The following is a 22,507-nucleotide window of genomic DNA, read 5'->3' on the forward strand; positions in this document are numbered from 1 at the left end:
CATATGCATTGAATGGTGTGAAGTTCCTCTACTTATATGGCAGGTATAAACTAAACTCGCCACATTAAGTTAGGGCTTGCCCATTTCAGTCTAAGTACCCTTTTCAATGGCCTGATAAGTGTTACTTAATGCCAAACAACCTCTCTGGCACTGAAAATAACTATTACAAGTATAGAGTCTCGTTCCTTCAGGTTTTAATTGATCTTGGAGATTTTTTAAAAATTTAAGTTGTTTTTTAACGTTATCTTTTTGTCCCTTATTTCACTCTTAATTCAATCTTTCTTTCCCTCTCTTTATTTCTCTTTCTGTACCTGATTTAACATTGAATTCACTGTTGTAACCTACACTTCCTTGTTCAGACGTTGCGCTGCTCGTTTAACAATCCTACAATCTGATTGGTTAAGAAGATACACAGTTGCTTGCCCTGTTCACTCAGATACCAGATGCCCTGTAGAGGGCGACACGCTGTTTCCATCTCGCACTTTCAGCAACTTGCGACACAAAATATCATGAAAATTAAACGGGTAAGGGCTAATGGCGAGCGCCATTTGTTGACTGGCTACAGCAAATTCTGGGCCATTATATCACATACCTAGTGTTCTTCATTACATGGGATCTTCTCACCTACATTACCAATGCACTGCAATGGAAAGATGGCGTTATATAAATTTAACTAAAGAAATAACCTGCTGTGCATTATGAAAATAAAAGAACTTCAGAGGGAGATTTACAGAGGCCCCTCACTGGATTGGGATGAGCAACGATGTGATTTAGCAACTTATGAATGAAGAAGAATGCAATACAACAAACCATTATGGTACAATACACAATTGCAATTCATCCCATTTTAATTTTTTTCAGTTAAATATTTTTCAATTTGTAATCCCAGTTTTGTAACGGGTTAACTACCTTAAATTAAAACTGGGAAAACTGGGAGTTAACAGTGGTAACTTGTAGGTTTTCAAGAAATGTTACTGATGTTGGAGATGTCATACAGGCCAGCTGAACTTTTGAATTTTGAGGACTAGCCTGTTACCAATGTGAATCTAAAAAGTGACACCCTATCACAATTTCCTTCCTTGAAGCCCTTCCTGCAATCAGGACAGTGAATCTTTGATGAATGCACACATCAAATTTAATAAATGACTATTGATCTCCTGTTGTGTTGCTCAGAAACAGAAAAAAAACGAAAAATGCTTTCTCTTCTAATGTTACTGATTCGTTTTTGAATTCAATTCATTTTTTTCCTCTGTATCATTCTCACACATTTCTCATTATGATGTCTGTTTGCCTCTATTTGTCTGACTTTCCCACCCTTTCACTCATTGTATAAGTCTCTTCCCTCTTCTGTGTATCTCCCAATCTCTCTGTATAGTTTTCACAGATAATCCTTTACTGATGCACTCCATTTCTATCTCATCGTTTGTATTGTCTGCGGTATGCAATAAGATGGTAGAGAATATGTTCTAGGTCAGAGCTGGGGATCAGGATTAATTAAGGGGATGGTGTCTGGGAGCTGATGGAACATCTGTAGGTGGCAAAGGGAGGATGGGACTGGAGTTGGCACATGGGAGACCGGGAGAAGTGAGGGGCTAAGGCTGAGAGAGATGGATGGGGCTACGGCCTGACAGCACTGATGGACCCTTAGACCACAGAAAGCCTCTATGCGGCTTAGGAGCAGTGAGTGGTATTGTAAGTTGGGTTTGAAGCACTTTGGGATTTTTGGATGCATTCAGAAGAGGGTAGAACTTGGGACATGGGGCATTGGAGTTGAGGGACTGGGAGGGCTTTGAAAGACTGGGAACACTGGAGGGGTGATGTCTAGGAACACGAGTTATATAAATGTTTCCTCTGATTGCACCTCAGTTTTATTGCAGTAGTCTTGACCACGTTCTGTCAGATACCTTTGGTATTTTTTAAATCAAATTCATATTTGATTAAAATAACCCATGCTTTTTCTGTGAACATTGACATTCCTGTCTCCCCTCTGCATCTGTTTTTTGAATGCAATAGAATTACAATTTCTTTTGTTTATTCCGCAGATGATGAATATTTAAAATTCTAAAAAAACAGATTTTGCAGATGCTTTGTGAAAACAAAGAACTGCGGAGTTTGGAGACTGGAGAAGTCGTTCAGCAGCTAATTAAAAATAAATGAAGTCTTTTCTCTCCCACATCTCCTGTTCCGTCTGTTTTGCTATTGAAGATCTTCCAACCTTCAGAATGTTCGAAGAGTGCCTCCTGCTCACCCTACCAATTATCATGATCCATCCTCCTCTCATTTCTGAGATTCCCTATTATGTCTTGTCAATGGGGAGGAAGTTCGACCTTCGCCTGAAATGGGCACAAAGTCGGCAAATGCCCCGCACAGGCCGATCCAAAGCCTGCGTCAGGAGGCCTGATCCATGTTTGGATTCGGGCCTCATTTGAATGTCGGCGATGAACTGCAGGCACCAAACTGGCTCCCCACTGCTGCCTGTCGGTTGTGGGGGATGGGAAATTGGCTGGCAGTTTTGTTGTGGGCCCAGGGGAAGTCCTCCTGCTCCTCCTGACCCCACAAACTAAAGATTTAAAATTTCCTGGCCAATTTTCTGAGCGGCCTCCAGCAGTTCCTTTAAGAACCGTTGGTTAGGCTGCTCAATGGCTGATACAAATAGGCGTAGTGTGCATGGCACATCCTCCGTCTATTTACATCTGAAAATTGCAATCAGAGACCTACAACCAGCATATGACCCCAATGTGCTTATTTAAGCATATTTTGCTAATTTACGTCAGTTTCAGGTGGGCAAGCTACTTGCATGTTTACAGACCGGCCTGAAAATTGCATCAGGCCTTGTGCGTGGCTGATGTGCCCCCATCACCTTCCCCCCCACTGCTGGCCGTTGTTTTTCAGGCAACAAGCAGGTGGCTGGCGATTGAAACTTGCTCCCACTGTCTCCAAGATCACCCACACTGGCCTGCCATCTCTTGTATCCAAACATTCACCCCCGCCGTCTTGAAATCCTGTCTAGTGTTTCAACAATTGCTTCAGAGGCCCCACCCCCAACGACTCATTGGTGTAAGGTTACCAACCCTCACGGATTGTCCAGGAGTCTCCTGGAATTGTGGGTTGCTCTCCCGGGCATTGCTACTAGCAACCTGGGGAAAAGAAACTTTGCTTGCACGGTTGGCGGAACTTCGTGCTTGCAGGCCTCAACTGCTTTCTGTTGTCTCCACTTGCAATTCCTGCCCCCACCAATGTGCCTAGCGGCGTTTGAGGAGCCTGTCTGACTGTCTCAGCCATTCCCTGCCTCCCAGAAGCAATCTGGAATTTTTCATAGCTCATTCCGTCATGTGACCTTGGACATCTGGCAAAGTTACAGCATGGAGTGGGATGAGCAAACAGTGTTCAATCTGCATTAAAGTCAGGTATGCACACTGGAAATTAGTCAGCGAACATCATAATTAGTTTATTTCTTGAAATGCAAGTGATGTATTTATGGTAATTGGTTAAAAAGGATTTCTGCAACTATATGCTTGCCATAAACTACTGTGGGAGCACTAACACTCATTTGAATTAAGACTAAGCTGTGAAAAACAACATTCTTCGGTGTAAATTGTTACTATTTACTTCCACCTCTTCTTGTCTGAAGCCTTCCTGTGCCATACAGGAATTCCGACCTAATGTCTGCCCTACTCATTGGGAACAAATTTTGCACAGGGGTCCTTCTCCAGGCGTTAGGCCCCTCATTAACATAGTCAAGGGGTTGGCCAGCACTCCTGAAAAATGGGCCCACGAATTTGGCAGTGGGACCAACCTCTGTGCAGATTGGACACAGGCCATCCCACTGCTAAGTTGGTGTGTTTTGTGCCCATTTTATGCCCACAAAAGAGACCAAGTGCTTACCAATATCTATCCCTACCTCTTCTCTTTTCAAATGCTTATGCACATGGTGTGTACCAGAAATTTCTGCTTTTATTTTCAATGCAATTATATAGTGTCACATCGAGGAAGGGATGTCTTATAAATATGTTATTCAGGATATTTGTAAACTTGTCACTATTTTGCACTGTAAGTAATGAAAAAAATGAGAAAGCATACAAGCGTTTCTGAACTGGCAGTAGCTCTACCCAAATCCTGTGCTCGGTTCAGAAAGACTCCTTTTGACAGATCATAAACTGTAAATATATCGAATGCTCAGACATCCGTTTTTTTATGTTCCCAATTAGAATGTCTGTATCGCATATAAAAGTCAAATTCAATCGCACTATGCTAATATTAGATTGAATGTCAACAGGCGCAGTAAATGTTACAGAAACATGCTGATCCTGAGTACAGTTAGTCATTCACAGTACAAAGTTCATATTTGAACACAATTTAGTGTCATCTCTTTTCATCTGTGCCTTTTGCTGCATTCCAGCGGCATAACTGATGGCTTTTGCATCAATGGTAATGCCCTAGATGCCCACAAGGAGGTGTTAACAGCATGTGGGGCATTTTCCCATCAGGATGGCCTGAGGTTTTCTGCCCTCTCTTTGTCGCTGTCTCTCAAGTTGGTTCTGTCTGTTTCAACCAACTTTACGTACCTTCCGATTTCACTAACACCAGTGCTCTTCAGAAGACATATTAACACGATGTGCACTTGAGGTCAAGGCCGAGTGATTTTGTACACTTCAGGGCAGATTTTCGTCTTCACCACTTGGGTGTTAAGCATTGACAGGAAAGTCTGGTGGGGGTGGGGGTTGGGGGGGCACACCAATAACAGAACCCGCCTGAATTTTTTACATTACAGTTGATGCTCAACATCCAGTCGGTAAAGAGGAAAATCAATCCCACTGTTATTTAACAAGTTCTTAAGCAAAAAAAAACCCCATTAATGATCTGTTTGTTTTTAACAGCAATTTTAGGGGCATGGGCAAAGGTAGTGACTGTTCTCTTAACACTAACAAATAAAAGTACGAAATCATATTGCAGACTTCCACTCGCTTCAACACACAAAGCACTTGTACCCTCTCCCTGTCCCCCACTTAAGAAGAAAACACATTTAACGGGGCAGAAATTGCTTGGAAAGGAACGGTGAGCTCAACAGCGCTCACCGTTGTTAGTAGCAAAATGGTGGAGCAAGTTCCAGCGTTCGCACATGCGCAGTGAAACGTGGAAATCCGGAACTTGCTCCTCCTGGTTCGCCTGCAATATGACAACTTCGAATTAAAGGTATGTTGCTGGGTGCAATCAGTGAAATTATTGAAAAAGCACCAACTTGCTCATCTGCCAGCTGTAAAGTAACTAACATCGCCACAAAACAGGCACGCTTAAAAATACCAGGTCTAAACTAAGTTTTAATAGCGCAGTAAGTCTTAATGACTGCCAAACAACTAAAAATTAACTTTTAAAAATGTGGAGTCTTATTTTAATAGTTTTTGGTCATAAAAAAATGTTAAAAATTTAAAAAAATTTTAAATTGTTTTTTTTAACTTTTCCTGTCTGTCTCTTTTATTTAATTCATGTATTTCTTACCTTCTCTTCTTTTGCTCTCTATAACTGTTTTTACAATGATTTTAATGTTGTACTTTTCACTTCCTAGTTTAACAAGCCTGCAGAAACAGTTTTGCAGTGTGTCAAGAATGCTGTGATCTGATTGGTCGCGGGGACAGTGTGATCCTCCCCCTTCTCCCAGGGTCCTAGCTTTGCTTGAACTGATGCTGGGCTCTTTGCCGCCTCCTATTTGAGGAAGGGCCGGAAGTAAAGACCGGGGTAAGTTAGTGGGTTAGTATAAATCTATGGAGTGGCTAGCACTGTTGGTTCACCGCTCCAAGCAATTTCTGCCCTAATGTCAACAGCTTGATTCGTAAAAATCGAGGAAGCAGCATATGCTTTCTGCTGCAATGTGTAATCAGACACTCATTAGCAGTTGTAATTAGCCCCTCCCTTTTGGCTATCTGTCTGCTTCCTCATGCAAAACTAACTCATTAGCTTCACACATTACCACAATATATGGTCAAGCCCACTAATCATGGAAGGATTAATTTCCCATTCAAGTGCTTCCAACGTAGACTGACATTCAGAGGAAGCACTGAGTTGGGAAACTGGATTCGCAGTGAACCTGCTTTCCATCCCAACGAGGGCCCCATCGGAGAATGAGCCGTAATGTTTTTTCCAATCAAAATTGGACTTGTCTAATTAAAAAACGTGAGGAATATATTATAAATTTTACGAGAAATACATTTTAAAGTATTACATACTTTCACCCACCTTTTGCTAATGTGTGGTTTTGTTAATGTATGCATCAATTTGATTAAGGTGTTATGCCTTCAATCTACTGGGCTCCATGGTCTCTTGGCTATAGTTGTTATAACTGTTCTGCAATCTTTGGGGAGGCAGCAGTGTGTGGTGTACGAGGTGTGCCTGCCCGATTTAGGCTTGTTGTATTGTGCCTCAACTTCCAGGTTGGGGATCACTAATTATGTAGATCAAGTTCCCAATGTGATACGTGGGAACAATGTTCCCAACCACTGGGAATTTTGGCACTGAAGCAAACAGCGTAGATGAGATAGTGAACACACCAATACAATACCATGAGTCTGGAGACCGCCTATAAGGAATTAATCAAAACAATCTAGTCAATATAATCTCTTTGATGTCTTCTTAGAGAACTATGCAGAAAAATAAACAAATTTGTTCTTCAGCAAAAACAAAACAATTTTTATACAAATTATGTAAGCACAAGCTTACGGAACCTAATTTATTCCCATGCACCACAAAATGATAAACTGAACTGCTCCAGTTTTTATACTGGTGATTTCTCTCAGGAATAGACACTTGCTTTGAAGGCCGGTCTATTAGAAAAAGTGACTGGCTGGATCAACAATCTTCACAGCCTATGGACACAAAGGTGTGTTGAAGAGGACTGCAATCCTCTGCGTTTGGGCAGGTTGAAACAGTTTGAAGCAAGGATATTTGTTTAGACACATTCCATTCACTCTTGGTTAAAAGTACCTTAACGTAACTGCTTTTTCTGATTGGAATAGCCTCCTTCCCACAGCCTGTCCTGATAGAATACAAGAAGTGTTCTTGTGGTGCACCACCAATCAAGACGTAGCAGTCTGGATTTCCTTAACCTGCGCAAGTAGAGTTAGGGCAAGACTTCCGCCCATAGTCGTGACCTGGGTTGGGGGTCATCAATGATGCTGGGCAAGCTTCTTGTCACCAAGAGGAAGCCCACCGCTGCCAAGGGAGGAAAATGACTGCAGCGTTGCAGCAGAAACGTCACTGCAGCACCCAAATTGGAGGGGTCCAATTAAAGTGAGTAATAGAGCCCTGCAGATTAGCCGATAATTTCTTTTTCAGGCCTCATTCTAGACCGAGGCCATCATCCAATGAGTGGCTGTGGCCTAAAGGGAGAGAGAGAGGCCCACTACTGGGTCCTCTATGTCAAAAGGGGGGTCCAGAAGGGAAGACTGCCATCCCTCTCCTGGTGGTCCTCGGCGAGAGCAGTGGTGGGAGGCAAAGAAATGGGACGCTCCTCCTCGCCATCATTTATATGCAGTGGATAGGGAAATGTTGGTTGGTGGCCTTCCCGGCTCGGATGGGGAAGGGGAGAAAAATTGAAGCCAGACTAGGAATGTAGTGATGGCTTTGCTGCCTAATTTTGGATAGGATGGGAGATGAAAATCTAGGCCAGTGTGTTATAACACGTTGTACCCTTCAAAGTAATATTCTAGCAGTATATGAGATTTTCTGATTGGGTTTGAGCGCAAAGATTGGAAGGGTGAAGCGTACCCTGATGTTTCATGTGCATTCGATGTGTGCAGTCTCACCACCTGTAGTTACTATATCTTTGTAGAAACAGCACATGAAAATTTGTAATGATCTTACTAGGTCTAGCAAGGTAAGAGAAACCACTCAGATCAACCATTAATGTGCTGTGCAATGCATGTTTGCCACTGACAATTACCTCACCTCACACTCTCGATCAATCCAGACTTGATGACTCTAATGGAGACATGCACCTGATTATATCTGCAGTTAGTGTCATGGGAAATCACAGAAGTGTCATCAGCCACGCCTGCAGGAATCAGCCTTGATCTTCAGGAGCCATCCTAAGACTTGCTTTAAAGATTGGTGGAACCATGGACTGCCGTAAAATTGAGGCGTTATGACAGCTTCCAGGAAATTGAGCATTTACTTGCATTATGTGGTGCTGATAGTTATGGACGAACTCCGCTTTGAGAGAGTGGGACTGTTTGCAATTCCTGTAACTGGCGGCACCGAGTAATGGAACATGCAGGGCCATCTGGGCGCAATCGATAGCCTGCTGTACTTTCAAGAATCCTACCACTCCGTAAGATTGCAGAGCGTTCTCATGCTGCTATTGGTTGTCCATGGGGAAGAAGATGAACTGTGATACTTGAACAAACATGTGCTGTTTCTACGTGTGGATTTGGTGGAGTTGCCATTGGTGGATGTCGTGAGCGCCTCTAATTCCCCTGGGGAGCTTTTCTTAGGGGTGTCTGTGTCTGTCCATGCCAAAGATAGTGCACCCACTCTGTTTAACTTCTAGTCGGACTTCTACAGCCCCATCAGAAAACCTGGCGGCCCTCTGTCCCTTCTGGATATGTTCCCTTCCCTAAATGCTGCTTTACCCTCAGTTAGAAGTAACATAGTTCTCAACTCTTTAAGAAGCTGCAACACCACTCAGTTCCTTCCCCCACTAATGGTTGGCCTCCTAATCAAAGGCATTTCTGATGCTTGGATCCATAATATTTTAATAAGGCTGACAGAGGAAATTACAGTGCCATAAAAACAAAGATATAGTAACTACAGGTGGTGAGACTGCACACATCGAATGCACATGAAACATCCGCATCGTTCACCTGAGGAAGGAGGTAGCCTCCGAAAGCTTGTGAATTTAAAATAAAATTGTTGGACTATAACTTGGTGTTGTAAAATTGTTTACAATTGTCAACCCCAGTCCATCACCGGCATCTCCACATCATTAAAATTATTAGGTACAGATTCGTAATATTGGCTATTCTTTTCCACTCTTTTAAAACAATATTTTCTTCCACTTCCTTAGGCCTTTGCACTATACACCACAGTCCAATCCAGAGGACAGGTGGCTAATCTGCCTCCAAGTTTCTACCAATGCAGCTCTGAAACCACTTGTTGTAAGGTATGAGTGAGCAGCCCATGGGAACTCCATTCCTTTGGGAAAGTAGCAAGTCTCCACATGATTCTTTCCCCTGATGACATGGCTAAATCTGTGAATATACCATGGTGGAAATTATGGGCACAAGCCTGTTGGAACTTCAAATAAATGGCAGCTGTCCAAAACCTCCAATTAGTTACAAAAAATGTAAGGTAACTCAACACTTATGACATTTTTTTCATAAATCAACACCCGATTTTACAACAAGTTCACTAAATAAGCTTCTTTTTTTCTGAAGCAGTTTCTGGTCCCTTCAAAATTAATACAGCATTTAACATATCAATATGTGCTTTAAATGCCCCAAAACGACTTGTACAATGTAACAGTAATATTTTACTGTTTTCCATTTATGAATAGAAAGGAACTGAGATAGCTGACATTTTTGTGACTGCAGGCTGGGATGATAGTTACCTTGTTTAGGGTCAGAAGCTCTATAGGACCATTTATGCCACATTTAAAAACAGTGTACAAAAAAGAAATATGGGCTCTATTCATATGAAAGCACCAAAGTATTAATGGCTACCATTTAAAATTCTTAGAGAAGGACCTAAATACTAAAGTAAGCACTACACCTGTGGAGGCAGAACTCTTACTTCAATTGGGTAATATTCTATAAAATGGGCAGTACCTTGCAAAAGAATTGGTCCAGATTAGTTGCCACCAAATGGACATTATTAATGGAGTACATTCATTTAAAAATTAATTGTACCCGGTAGACATGTACTTGATTTTAGATGATGGTAACTCTCTATCATCTTCCTCAAAATTGTCAACATTCATGAAGAACAAATTCTCTAATCAACATTATGCACAGGTGTCACAGGATTCGGTAAAGCACAAAGACAAAGAGTTCTGAGATACATGGTCTGATGTGGTAGCATCAATGGTGACCTTGGTGAATTGACTGCATATTCTATCAGTTGGTCTGGGGCTTAATTGGATAGTAGCATCTCTAGCTTCATGCATGCACTTGATACTGTGAAATTATAAAATTAAATACCATTTTCAGACGAGGCTTGAACTTTTGAAACACAAAATAACAAAGAAGCTTTGGACAATAAAACAAAAGGCAAAATACTGCAGATGCTGGAAACCTAAAATAAAAACTGAAAATGATGGAAATACTTAGCAATATCTGTGGAAAAAAGCTTTGAATGTAGATAATAAAAGTCAACACATGTAAGTGAGACAGATCATTAAATAATTCATATTTGCCACCTAGATACACTCTGGATGATAATTAAGACAGCACCAATGTCATCATATGCATATAGCCAAACACTTATGTAAAAACTTAATAGATAATGAAAGATTAATGAATAAATTACATTGCTAAAGCACAAATATGTGTATGACTCACGTCATACAAAGAGATCAGCAATGTTTGTTAGGTTTCTTGCGTGGGTTCTGATGAGCCCATTAAAAGCTAGTTTGATTCCTTATAAGCTTGCTACTAACTACATAATATTACCATACATTTTCCTCAATAGTTTTTAAAGCTAATGCTATGTAAAATGAAGATAAGCTAAAACTGCAATCTGTCTGACAGGACTGCAGCGAGTGCCATTGTTTGTCCGCCATTTATTTTTTTACTTCATTTTGCCAGTGTACATTTCTGACCTGCGCTATTCCTCTTCACTGATGTTGTCTGCTTGCACTATGTCACTACCAATATTTCCTGTCATATTGTGAACCACACCAATCCTCCTTTTCTTGCCCTAAATGGTGCTACTTTTCACCACCCACACTCCTCTCTTAAAGGGCAGCCAGTCCAGGCCATGGATTTAACCATGGTGACAATCATAGTATCATTGTAGGTACATCACAGGAGGAGGTAATTCGGCCCATCGTGCCGTCTCTTTGAAAGAGCTATCCAATTAGTCCCATTCTCCTGCTCTTTCACCATTGCCCTGTAATTTTTTTCCCTTCAAGTATTTATCCAACTCCTTTTTGAAAGTTACTGTTGAATCTGCTTCCAAATCCCTTTCAGGCAGTGCATTCCAGACCATTACAACTCGCTGCGTAAAAAAATGTTTCCTCATTTCGCCTCTGGCTCTTTTGCAGATCATCTTAAACCTGTGTCCTCTGGTTACCGACCCTTCTGCCACTGGAAATAGTTTCTCATTATTTACTCTGTCAAAACCGTTCATCATTTTGGACACCTCTATCAAATCTCCCCTTAACCTTCTCTGTTCCAAGGAGAACAACCCCAGCTTCTCCAGTTTCTCCATATAACTGAAGTCTCTTATCCCTGGTACCATTCTAGTAAATCTCTTCTGCACCCTCTCTAAGGCCTTGACATCCTTTCCAAAGTGTGATGCCCAGAAGTGAACACAATACTTCATCTGAGGCCTAACCAGTGTTTTATAAAGATTTGGCTTAGCTTCCATGCTTCTGTGCTCTATGCCTCTAGTGATAAAGCCCATGATCCAATATACTTTTTTAACAGCCTTCTCAACTTGTCCAGCCACTTTCAAAGATTTGTATGTGTGCAACCCTAGTTCTCTCTGTTCCTAAACATCCTTTAAAATTGTACCATTTAGTTTACATTGCCTCTCTTTATTCTTCCTATCAAAATGCACCACTTCACACTTCCCTGCATTAAATTTCATCTGCCCCGTGTCTGCCCATTTCACCAGTCTGTCTATGTCCTCCTGAAGTCTGTTATTATCCTCCGCATTGTTTACTACATTTCCGAGTTTCGTGTCATCTGCAAACTTTAAAATTATACCCTCTATACCCAGGTCATTAATATATTTCAAAAAGAGCAGTGGTCCTTATACTGACCCCTAGGGAACACCACTGTATACTTCCCTCCAGTCTGAAAATCAACCGTTCACCACTACTCTCTGCTTTCTGTCCTTTAGCCAATTTTGTATGCATGCTGCCACTGTCCCTTTAATCCCCTGAGCTTTAATTTTTCTAACAAGTCTATTATGTGGTACTTTATCAAATGCCTTTTGAAAATCCATATATACATCAACCACACTACCCTCATCAACTCTCTCCATTACTTCATCAAAGAACTCAATCAAGTTAGTCACACACAGTTTTCCTTTAACAAATCCAAGTTGATTTTCATTTATTAGCCCAAAGCTTTCCAAGTGCCAATTCATTTTAGTCATAGAGTCATAGAGTCATAGAGTTATACAGCACGGATAGAGGCCCTTCGGCCCATCGTGTCCGCGCCGGCCATCAGCCCTGTCTACTCTAATCCCATATTCCAGCATTTGGTCCGTAGCCTTGTATGCTATGGCATTTCAAGTGCTCATCCAAATGCTTCTTGAATGTTGTGAGGGTTCCTGCCTCCACAACCCTTTCAGGCAGTGAGTTCCAGACTCCAACCACCCTCTGGGTGAAAAAGTTCTTTCTCAAATCCCCTCTAAACCTCCCGCCTTTTACCTTGAATCTATGTCCCCTTGTTATAGAACCCTCAACGAAGGGAAAAAGCTCCTTAGTATCCATCCTATCTGTGCCCCTCATAATTTTGTACACCTCAATCATGTCCCCCCTCAGCCTCCTCTGCTCCAAGGAAAACAAACCCAATCTTCCCAGTCTCTCTTCATAGCTGAAGCGCTCCAGCCCTGGTAACATCCTGGTGAATCTCCTCTGCACCCTCTCCAAAGCGATCACATCCTTCCTGTAGTGTGGCGACCAGAACTGCACACAGTACTCCAGCTGTGGCCTAACCAGTGTTTTATACAGCTCCATCATAACCTCCTTGCTCTTATATTCTATGCCTCGGCTAATAAAGGCAAGTATCCCATATGCCTTCTTTACCACCTTATCTACCTGTTCCGCCGCCTTCAGGGATCTGTGAACTTGCACACCAAGATCCCTCTGACCCTCTGTCTTGCCTAGGGTCCTCCCATTCATTGTGTATTCCCTTTCCTTGTTAGTCCCTCCAAAGTGCATCACCTCGCACTTTTCCGGGTTAAATTCCATTTGCCACTGTTCCGCCCATCTGACCAACCCATCTATATCGTCCTGCAGACTGAGGCTATCCTCCTCGCTATTTACCACCCTACCAATTTTTGTATCATCAGCGAACTTACTGATCATACCTTTTACATTCATATCCAAGTCATTAATGTAGACCACAAACAGCAAGGGACCCAGCACCGATCCCTGTGGTACCCCACTGGCCACAGGCTTCCAGTCACAAAAACAACCTTCGACCATCACCCTCTGCCTTCTGCCACTAAGCCAGATTTTGTCCCGGATTATTGTCTCCAAATGTTTCCCCACCACTTATGTTAGGCTGACTGGCCTGTAATTGCTGGGTTTATCCGTCTCCCCTTTTTTGAACAGGGGTGTAACATTTGCAATCCTCCAGTCCTCTGACACCATCCCCATATCTAATTCTTTGTGGTTTAAAACTGGTTTCCACTTTTCTAAATTGAGACATTTTCACCCGGCTAGGCATCCGGAGTGGCCCTAGAGTCAAGCAGCAGGCCCATTTAAAATGGAAATTGGGGACCTATCATAGAATCATAGAAATTTATGGCACAGGAGTAGGCCATTTGGCCCATCATATCTGTGCCGGACAAAAAAGAGCTATCCAGCCAAATCCCACTTACCAGCTCTTGGTCTGTAGCCTTGTAGGTTACGGCACTTCAAGTGCATATCCAAGCACTTTCTAATTGCAATGAGGGTTTCTGCCTCTACCATCCTATCAGGCAGTGAGTTCCAGATCCCTACCACCCTCTGGGTGAAAAAATTTCTCCTCAGCTCCCCTCTAATCCTTCTACCAATTACTTTAAATCTATGCCCCCTGGTTATTCACCTCTCTGCTAAGGGAAATAGGTCCTTCCTATCCACTCTATCTAGGCCCCTCATAATTTTATACACCTCTATCAAATCACCCCTCAGCCTCCTCTGTTCCAAAGAAAACAACCCCAGCCTATCCAATCTTTCCTCATTGCTAAAATTCTCCAGTCCTGGCAACATCCTCATAAATCTCCTTTGTGCCCTCCCTAGTGCAATCACGTCTTTCCTGTAATGTGGTGACCAGGACTGTATGCAGTACTCAAGCTATGGCCTAACTAGTCTTTTATACAGTTCTAACATAACCTCTCTGCTCTTACATTCTATGCTTTGGCTAATAATGGAAAGTATCCCATATGCCTATGAAGCCAATGGATCACTGCCACTCCGGCCCCACCCCCGTGGGCTGCCACAGAGCACTTGGTTTCCGCTGGCTGTAGTCCGCTGGTCCAATGAAAATGAGGCCTGGTCCTCAAAACAGACAGGTCTTCCCAGCGGAAAGACCGGCCGGTGCATTCTGCCGACAAGCCGCCCAGATACCTCTCTGGAAGAAAATCCGCTGCATAAACTATCCCCAATGCCTTAGTAGTTACTTGTGCCACCTTGTGTAGTCCGCACCCATACAGGTCAAAATGGGCTCAGGTTCAATGGCTAGTCTGTGCTGAACTCAGCCAGAGTAGCAATAAGGATGATTCAGATGGCCACAGTGCTCCTGGGGTTAAGGAGCAAGATAATTCACCCAAGATTCCTTTTCCTTATTCCTATGTAGTGACTTTAACTGGAAAGTGCACATGTGTAGGTGTCAGGTAAGGGCGGGATTGCGCTCAACTGTGATTACCAACACGGTCGAATAGCTTTCTGACATTCACGATCTAAGCTCACACATGAAGAGTGGCCACTTGAAAGAGGTACTGAAGGACTGCTCTTATCTGTAGAACTGTTCCCTGGCATAAATCAACATCTTCACCTTCAGGAGATGATCATCAACTTCACATCACTGATGCTTTAGCGACAGAAGATTATGGGGATGATATTAACTTTCACCGCCGATGGAAAACTGGGGATAGTGGATTGGCTGCCCATCATATGGCCACTGGAAATGAAAATCAGGTGGAATATAGGATGGTAAGCCCATCCGCTACTTAGAATCTATCCTTATCAGTTCAAGCTACACGAAGGGACTTGAGCACATTACTTATGCTGGCACTTCACTACAGTATTGCTATATTGTTGGAGGTGCCGCCCTTTGAATGAAAAGTTTAAACGTGGCCTCGTCTGGCTGTTTTTGATGGCAGAGGGCAATTCCTCAGTGGAACATCACATCTTAGCGAGCCATCTACCAACACAGATACTCACACCTCAATGGGCCCTTGTAGTCAGTTAGTTGAGATCACATTACACCTTTCAAAGACGAGCAGGTATTTTCCCAGTCTCCTGGGCAACATTCCTAACTCAAACAATACCACCACTAAACCATTCATCTGATGGCTGTTGCACATGGTTACACAACATACTTAAGAGAAATTAATTGTATGTGAAGCATCTTGAGATGTTTCTAAGTAACATAATAAGAAATTATGGAGCAGAGTTTCCTGACCCCCAGGGTAATGTGAGGGGTGAAGATTCGACGAAATATATCGCCACCCCTTTTTCCTGATCTTTGCACCTGGGCAAGACTATGTTTCCTGGGGGGGAAAGGTAAAAACAAGCTATCCTGATATCCAAGTCTTTCTAAAAGTCTAAGTGTTTCTGAGGGGGGAAGAAAGGGAAGAAAATTAGGGGGAAAAATCCAATAAGCAGGCTAGTCTGATAATGCAATGTTTTGGTGTGCACCACTGCACTCTGCCTTCAATTGACAAGTAACAGTGAGCTTTTAATCTTAGCCCTTCAAATAGAGGTGGCAATCAGAGATGAGGCACTTTCCGCAGGGAGAGGATGGAATCAGATGGAGAGCTGAATTGTGCAGTCACTGCCATCTGCTTCTGAAGTAAAAGTGACAGAGACCTCCAATAGGTCATTTGCCTGATCACTTCACCACAGAGCAAATTTAAAGGGTATTAGAAAAATTGTGACAAATGTAGAAAAACAATTGATAAAAAATAATACGACCAAACTCGATTTTGAAAGGGCAGCAGGGTGGCAGCAGGAGGTGTCAACGGGCGCGTGGATAACCCGACTAATAAAGTGTTAACGTTTCCCACATGATCGCGAATTAATTGGTGGCCCAGAACGAAAGCTGCGCAGTGGGCGGACTGCGCACCCGCATGACAGGCTGTCAGCTGGAGCGGCTCTGTTTAAAGGCCCATTGCTCCAAAGGATTTTGCTGCACAAAGACCAAAAAATACAATGGAGCAGAACGGGGGCAAGGTTGCTCCAAGATTTAGTGATGCCTCACTGCAGCAGCTCCCAGTCAGGGTAAGGAGGAGGGAAGTATTTTACCCCGCGGTGGGAAGGAAGTGCCCTGCCTCTGCCACCAAGAAGGCCTGGCTCGAGGTGGCAGAGGAGGTCACCAGCAGCAGCAGCATCTTGCGCACCTGGCTCCAGTGCAGGAAGTACTTAATGACCCAACTAGGTCAGCAACAGTGAGTGCACTTACTGATTCTCCTGCATTCCGTGTTCCACATCACCAACACCAACCCCCCCAACTCATTCTGCACTGCCAGGACTACTCCATCACATCACTCCACACACCCATTTAAGGCTCATCCTCAACTTAGCTGTACTTCCTGAGCACTTCCTGACCTTCCCATTAGTCACCCCACCACTACCACTCAATCCAATCCTCATCCAATGTGATGGCTCTGTCTCATACTCATTCTCTGATGCACCTCTTTCACGGTCAGTCTCCCCCAAAGCAATGCATTCATCGGTTGGCCACTTCACCATCACTCACTCACACGTCTGTTCTTTCTCCCCTTCTAGGAGAATAGAGTGCAAGATGCACACGAGAGGGCGATGGTTGGAGGGGGGCCACAACAAATAGTGGTCCTCACAGACGCGCAGCAGGAGGCCTTGCAGATCAGCCGCACCCTCGAGTGCCTGTCCGTTGGGCACGCCGAGACTGGCACCTCGCAAACGTCTGGTGACAGAACTTTAACATTCATCACACACAACATGAATTGATGTTAACAACGCTTGGCATGTTGAACACCTCAGTATTCTCATCGCAACATGACACATCTGTGATTATGCTTAATATTGCCTTCTGTTCTCTTACAGGCCCTTCAACGACCGTAGTGGCGACAGAGGGCAATTCCTCAGAGGAGCATCACATCTTAGCGAGCCATCCACCAGCACAGATACTCATACCTCGGTGGGCCCTAGTAGTCAGTTAGTTGGGTTGGCACCTGGTGAGTCACCACACACAAGTGAGCACGAACAGACTTGGTGACAGGGGCAGCTGTGGAGATTCCGCGTCGGTGGGAGCACTCCTCTCCAGGCTCTGCTCAGCTGGACACAGATGCTGAACCCCGGGGGCCATTCTTTAAAAGGAGAATGATCAAGGGACAACAGCACATTTGCGAGGTACTGGAACAGGTGCTACGCACACTCTCCACAACAGCGCAGAGGATGGAGGAGTCCAACTCCTGCACGAGTGGAATGGTGGCACAGGTACGAGAGGGAATCTCTGAGATACTGTCACAGGGACATGCGCAACTGTCCGAGACAGTGCAGGAATGTCTGTGATGGAGAGAAGGCTAGCCTCCATTGAGCTTCAAGCACGGCTCACAAATGAGTCAATTCAGGACGTGATAACAGCCGTTCGGACTCAGAGTGAAGAACATTCTGCCACCTTAAGCAGGCTGAAAGATACTTTAGAAGTGGCCTTCCAAGGCATCACACATGTCCTCCACACTGTGGTCCAGCAGGGTGGTAGGAGTGAGGTGGCCGTGGCCCAGGAGAGGGATGATGGCGAAAGGGGACGTGGAAGTGGGGATGCCACTCAAAGCGCTCCCACGTCTTACCCATTGCCCCCCTCTCAACCAAAATCCGCAATACTGCCTCCTCTCCAGGTGCAGGTGCAGCAGTCTTTGGAGGGGCCCTCACGGGCTCCAAAACCCAGAGGGCATAGGCCGAAAGAATCTAAGCAGTCAGAGCATGAACATGAGTAACCTGCCACTATCTCAGCTGCAGCCACAGGGGATGCACCAAGTAGAAGTAGTAGGAAGAGAAAGGCTAAGGTTTTGTGATCACTAAGGGTATGCACAGGGTGTCTGACAGACGTTCATGTTTTTCATTTCTATTTGGTTTTTGTTAAAGTCACATTACATGTTATCATTCTCACCACTACTGTCACGTCTTGCCCATTCTTGACTGGCTTTTGTGATAGCGCCCTTTCATGAGCTTCACCATGAATGGCGACGCTTGATGCCACCCAGTGGGTCACTTTACAGAGGGTGTATGTGTAGTTGCAGGACTGTTTTGTGCGGGGGGGTGGGGGGGTGCTGGTATTGGCGCTGCTCTTTCCAGGTGGTCTGAGGACTGGACTCTTCACACTTTCTGATGTTAGGAGAACCGTTCACGTATCAGTGACTCCCTGGAATCACGAGCAGCCGCTGCTCTGACCATGGGTTTGTTTTCCGCCTCCTCCTCTGCCTCCTCAATGTGAATAGCAGATGTGGATGGGGACTCCTCAAGCGGCACCCCTCTCTGTTGTGCCATTTTGTGCAGGACACAACACACTACTATACTGCGCCCCACTCTGTCTGGTGCGTATTGAAGCGCTCCCCCAGAATGATCAAGGCACTTAAATCGCATCTTGAGCAGCCTTATGACATGCTCAACAATACAACTGATGGCGACGTGGCTGTCGTTGTATCGATGCTATTGCTCGGTGATGGGGTTCCTCAGGGGTGTCATGAGCCACTGTGCAGGAGGTATCTCTTGTCCCCGAGGAGCCAGCCCTGGAGTGTGTTCGGTGCATGGAAGAGCCCCAGGATGTTGGATTCCCTCAGAATGAAGGAATCGTGGCAGCTGCCAGGGAATCTGGCGCACATGTGAAGGAGTCTTTTGCGGTGGTCGGAAACGAGCTGAGTGTTGATGGAGTGATACCCCTTTCTGTTGATGAACAGTCCTGGCTCATGTGGAGGTGCTTGGATTGCTATATGGGTACAATCGATTGCAGCCTGTACTCGTGGGAAGCCAGACACAGAGTGGAATCCCACTGCCCTATTCGTCAGGCTGAGGTCGTCCATGGGGAAGTCGATGTGTTGCAAGACCCTACGAAAGCCATCGGTGACCTGCCTTACGCACTTGTGTGCAGACGACTGAGGGACCCCGACGATGTCACCGGTGGCACCCCGGAATGATCTGGAGGCGAAGAAGTTGAGGGCAATGGTGACTTTAACAGCGACGGGTAAGGAGATGCCGCCAGGTCCAGCCGGGAGCAGCTCGTCACAAAGGAGGCTGCAGATGTCTTCGACCACTTGGTGACTCACTCTCAGCCTCTGTATGCACTGCTCCTCAGAGAGGTCCAGGAAGCTGAGCCTCGGTCTGTAGATACTCTGACGAGGGTAGTGCCTTCTGCGATGGCGCTCCCTCTGTTGTTGCCCTCTGTGCTCTTGTGCAGGTCCCTGTGGCATAGCACTGTTTAGTGGAGCTCCAGGTGGCACAAGTGCACGCCATGCCTGACGAGTCCGGTGAGGTTGCTCATCCTCGGATGTAGTGGTGAATGCAACCATGGTGCCCCCCATCCTGATGGTGTCAGTTTGAGGTGGTCCAAAAAGTTGGTAAATATGTGTAAACAGAAGAATTCTGAGTGTAAACCAAGAATTTTCAGTCTAAACACAAAGATTTCCGAGCCAAAAGTTTGTCTGAGACACCTGAGTGCCCTGCTGCAATAACTTACCTTTTATCCCTATCTGTCAAACAGGCATTTAAATGTCCAACTGGCTGCTGCCTGAAACACGTCTCCTTGAACATGGAGTGTTTCCCACAGCACGGGATACTCGCTGAGGTTGAATTAAAATCGCACCCGTGCCTCAATCTCCATAAAATTAACGACTTAAACAACATCAACTGTGTCAATAAGTGGTTTAAGTATCGTCCCACACTTTAACTGCCGTCGGGACTTCCGAATTCGTGAAGCGTGCGTGCATACAGGTGCGTCTGTGGCAACTCCGGAAGTTGGCGGGTTGGAGCTGGCTTCCGAACCCGCTCAGGATTTTCCCGATTTTCGCAGCCCCCTTGCCCCCAACGCACCGGCAATTCCATTTTAAAATCGGCCCCATTATGTCATGTACATCAATATCTGTCTTCCAACAGTAAGCTCTTACAGTTCCCGCTTTAGCTAATAAAACAGGCTGAATTTTTTCATGCACACTTTTTCATGTACCACACACTTTTTCAAAATCTGTAAGTTATCGGCAATTGACTTTGGATTTTAACTATTTCTCTTGCAAAAGATGCAAAAAAAACCCAATGGGTTTAAAGAGAAAATATGGGAAATCACAGCCTGGCCCAAACTTCTCTCCCTAACTTGCAAATGTTCACACCTCCCGTAAGAGCACTGGATATGATCACAAGCGGGAACCTCTCTAACCAGGTGGAAATCAGTTAATCCAGACTGGGATCAAACTTGAGACAATGCGTAAACTCACAGCCATTAGGAGAGTTCTCTAATTTCCATTTGAAAATGTCTCTCTGTTAACAGTTGCCAGAAGGAATGACTGAGCCCAGAAATGTGAGGCAGAATGAGTCAATAGGTGCAAGTAAAAATGCAAGATCATTGAAGAATCCTGAATGAATGACTGTCTTGACTGATATTAATTATGCTCCTTCACAACCACATATCATCAATTGGGGATCACAGCCAGGCCTGATCCTGTTCTCACTTGGTAGGCACACTTGTGCACTTCTAGTAAGGTTACTGGATAGCAATCCTGAGCATGAATATCTTTAACCAGGGTCCTGGCTGAGATCAGCTAATTTGGCCTATTCCCTAACATTTAAACAGAAATATTCAAAAAAAATGAACCTATTGAAAAGGGTATGCTAAAGTTGTATAATCCCTTGAGTTTCTAAAGTTTTGATACGGCATTGATGGCGACACTCTCTTTAATTGAGTCTCAGCTGTTTAACTTGTTTATAATGCTCACTTTATCATCCTTTAAAAATAGTGAATAGAAACCCTGGGGAACATGGGTGTTTTTCACAAAAATACTGGAAACCATTGCGAACATCTATGGTGCATTGCCAAGTTCAGACTACTTTCATTTCGGCAACACAAGATGGAAACAATGCTAGAAATCCAATAATAATCTTGACTACTTTCTAAAACTCTTGGGAGTAGAAATTCCATGCCGATGCAATCCTGGCAGTTACCCCTGAATCACCATGGCGGTGACTCCACAATTGATTCCGTCGGAGTCTGTGGGGTCAACGGGACGTCATCTCAGTTGCATGGACTGGCGGGTGCCCACGCACATCTTCAGGAGGCCGCGAAATGTGGCGTTGATGGCTAGGCAAGGGATGCCTAGCCACCACGTCTCGGGCAAGGTCGGGACCAATGTGTAACCTGATCTCAGTCCGTTTTCTGGGTCTTCCACCTCACTCTCACAGGATTTGTGGTGGGACTGCACCAGAAGGTGCATGAACTATTGGCTCTCTCATGTTTAACGAGATGGCTTTTTAAAAAAGTAACTGATAAGGGAAAAAGTCTCACCTGATCGCCCATCTCTCTGAAAGTCCACGTGATACCAGTCTCCATCATTCACCTTCCTTTGAGTGGCTTTTGTTTTAATAGCACCAGATCCCATGTCTAGCAGAAGGTACAAATGCCCATCAAGCATTTCAATAGCAAAAAAGTCCACCTTTACTATTCGAGGGTTTTTGGCATCTTTTTGGTGTCGTGGCTTGCCATGACTAAAAAGAATCAGTCCATTTGGCTCAGTGGTGCGAAAGTCAAATGAAATGGAGCCTGTCTTTTTAGCATTCCACTTTGGTAGCGAGATAAAGGACTCAGGGGTTTCAAATGTGATTGGATCTAATGTTGCAACGTTCTCACATTTGAATGCCACCATTCCATGAATCTTCATCTTGCGATCTCCTTGTTTTGCAAGCCGTGATAGTTCCAACCGAACATCGTTGTTTTTATAAACAACCTACAAGTGAAATAACATCATGTTAAAGACTGAATTCTTCAGGAAACTTGCTTTATGTAACTTTAAACTCACTGAAGACAAAATGTCTCCAGTTAACAAAGGTTAAGAGGAACATGGACTGAAAAAGAGAAAAGGCTTCTTCATTAAGTATAAAAACATGATAAAGTCAACCAGGATGTAATAAATGCAACGATTTCCTACGTTTGTGATTTCACAATGTCCACCTTAAAAGAAGAGAATTTCATTTTCATAAAAAAAAAACTCCACCAATGTTGGAATTCTGAAAAAAAAAACACAGAAAATGCGAGAAATGCACAGCAGGAAAATGAACATTTGAAAGAGAGAGCTGGATTGATGTTTTGGTGGGGTTCTTCATCAGAACTCTGCAGTTAAAGTCATAGAATCATAGAAAATTTACGGTACAGACGGAGGCCATTTGGCCCATCGTGTC

General features: G+C 44.2%; 1 protein-coding gene across 10 annotated transcripts in view; it reads right to left on the reverse strand.

The window, feature by feature from the left end:
* The window catches only part of nrxn1a (neurexin 1a), a 1,536,646-nt gene that overhangs the window by 828,608 nt on the left and 685,531 nt on the right, over positions 1 to 22,507 (reverse strand). For all 10 annotated transcript variants that reach the window (XM_067988977.1, XM_067988981.1, XM_067988978.1 and 7 more), the window contains one exon: positions 21,618 to 22,056. In XM_067988977.1, the coding sequence (XP_067845078.1) occupies positions 21,618 to 22,056 (439 nt within the window). The remainder of the gene's footprint in view (positions 1 to 21,617; positions 22,057 to 22,507) is intronic.

The sequence above is a fragment of the Heptranchias perlo genome, chromosome 8 (assembly GCF_035084215.1).
Source record: "Heptranchias perlo isolate sHepPer1 chromosome 8, sHepPer1.hap1, whole genome shotgun sequence".
NCBI lineage: Eukaryota > Metazoa > Chordata > Chondrichthyes > Hexanchiformes > Hexanchidae > Heptranchias > Heptranchias perlo.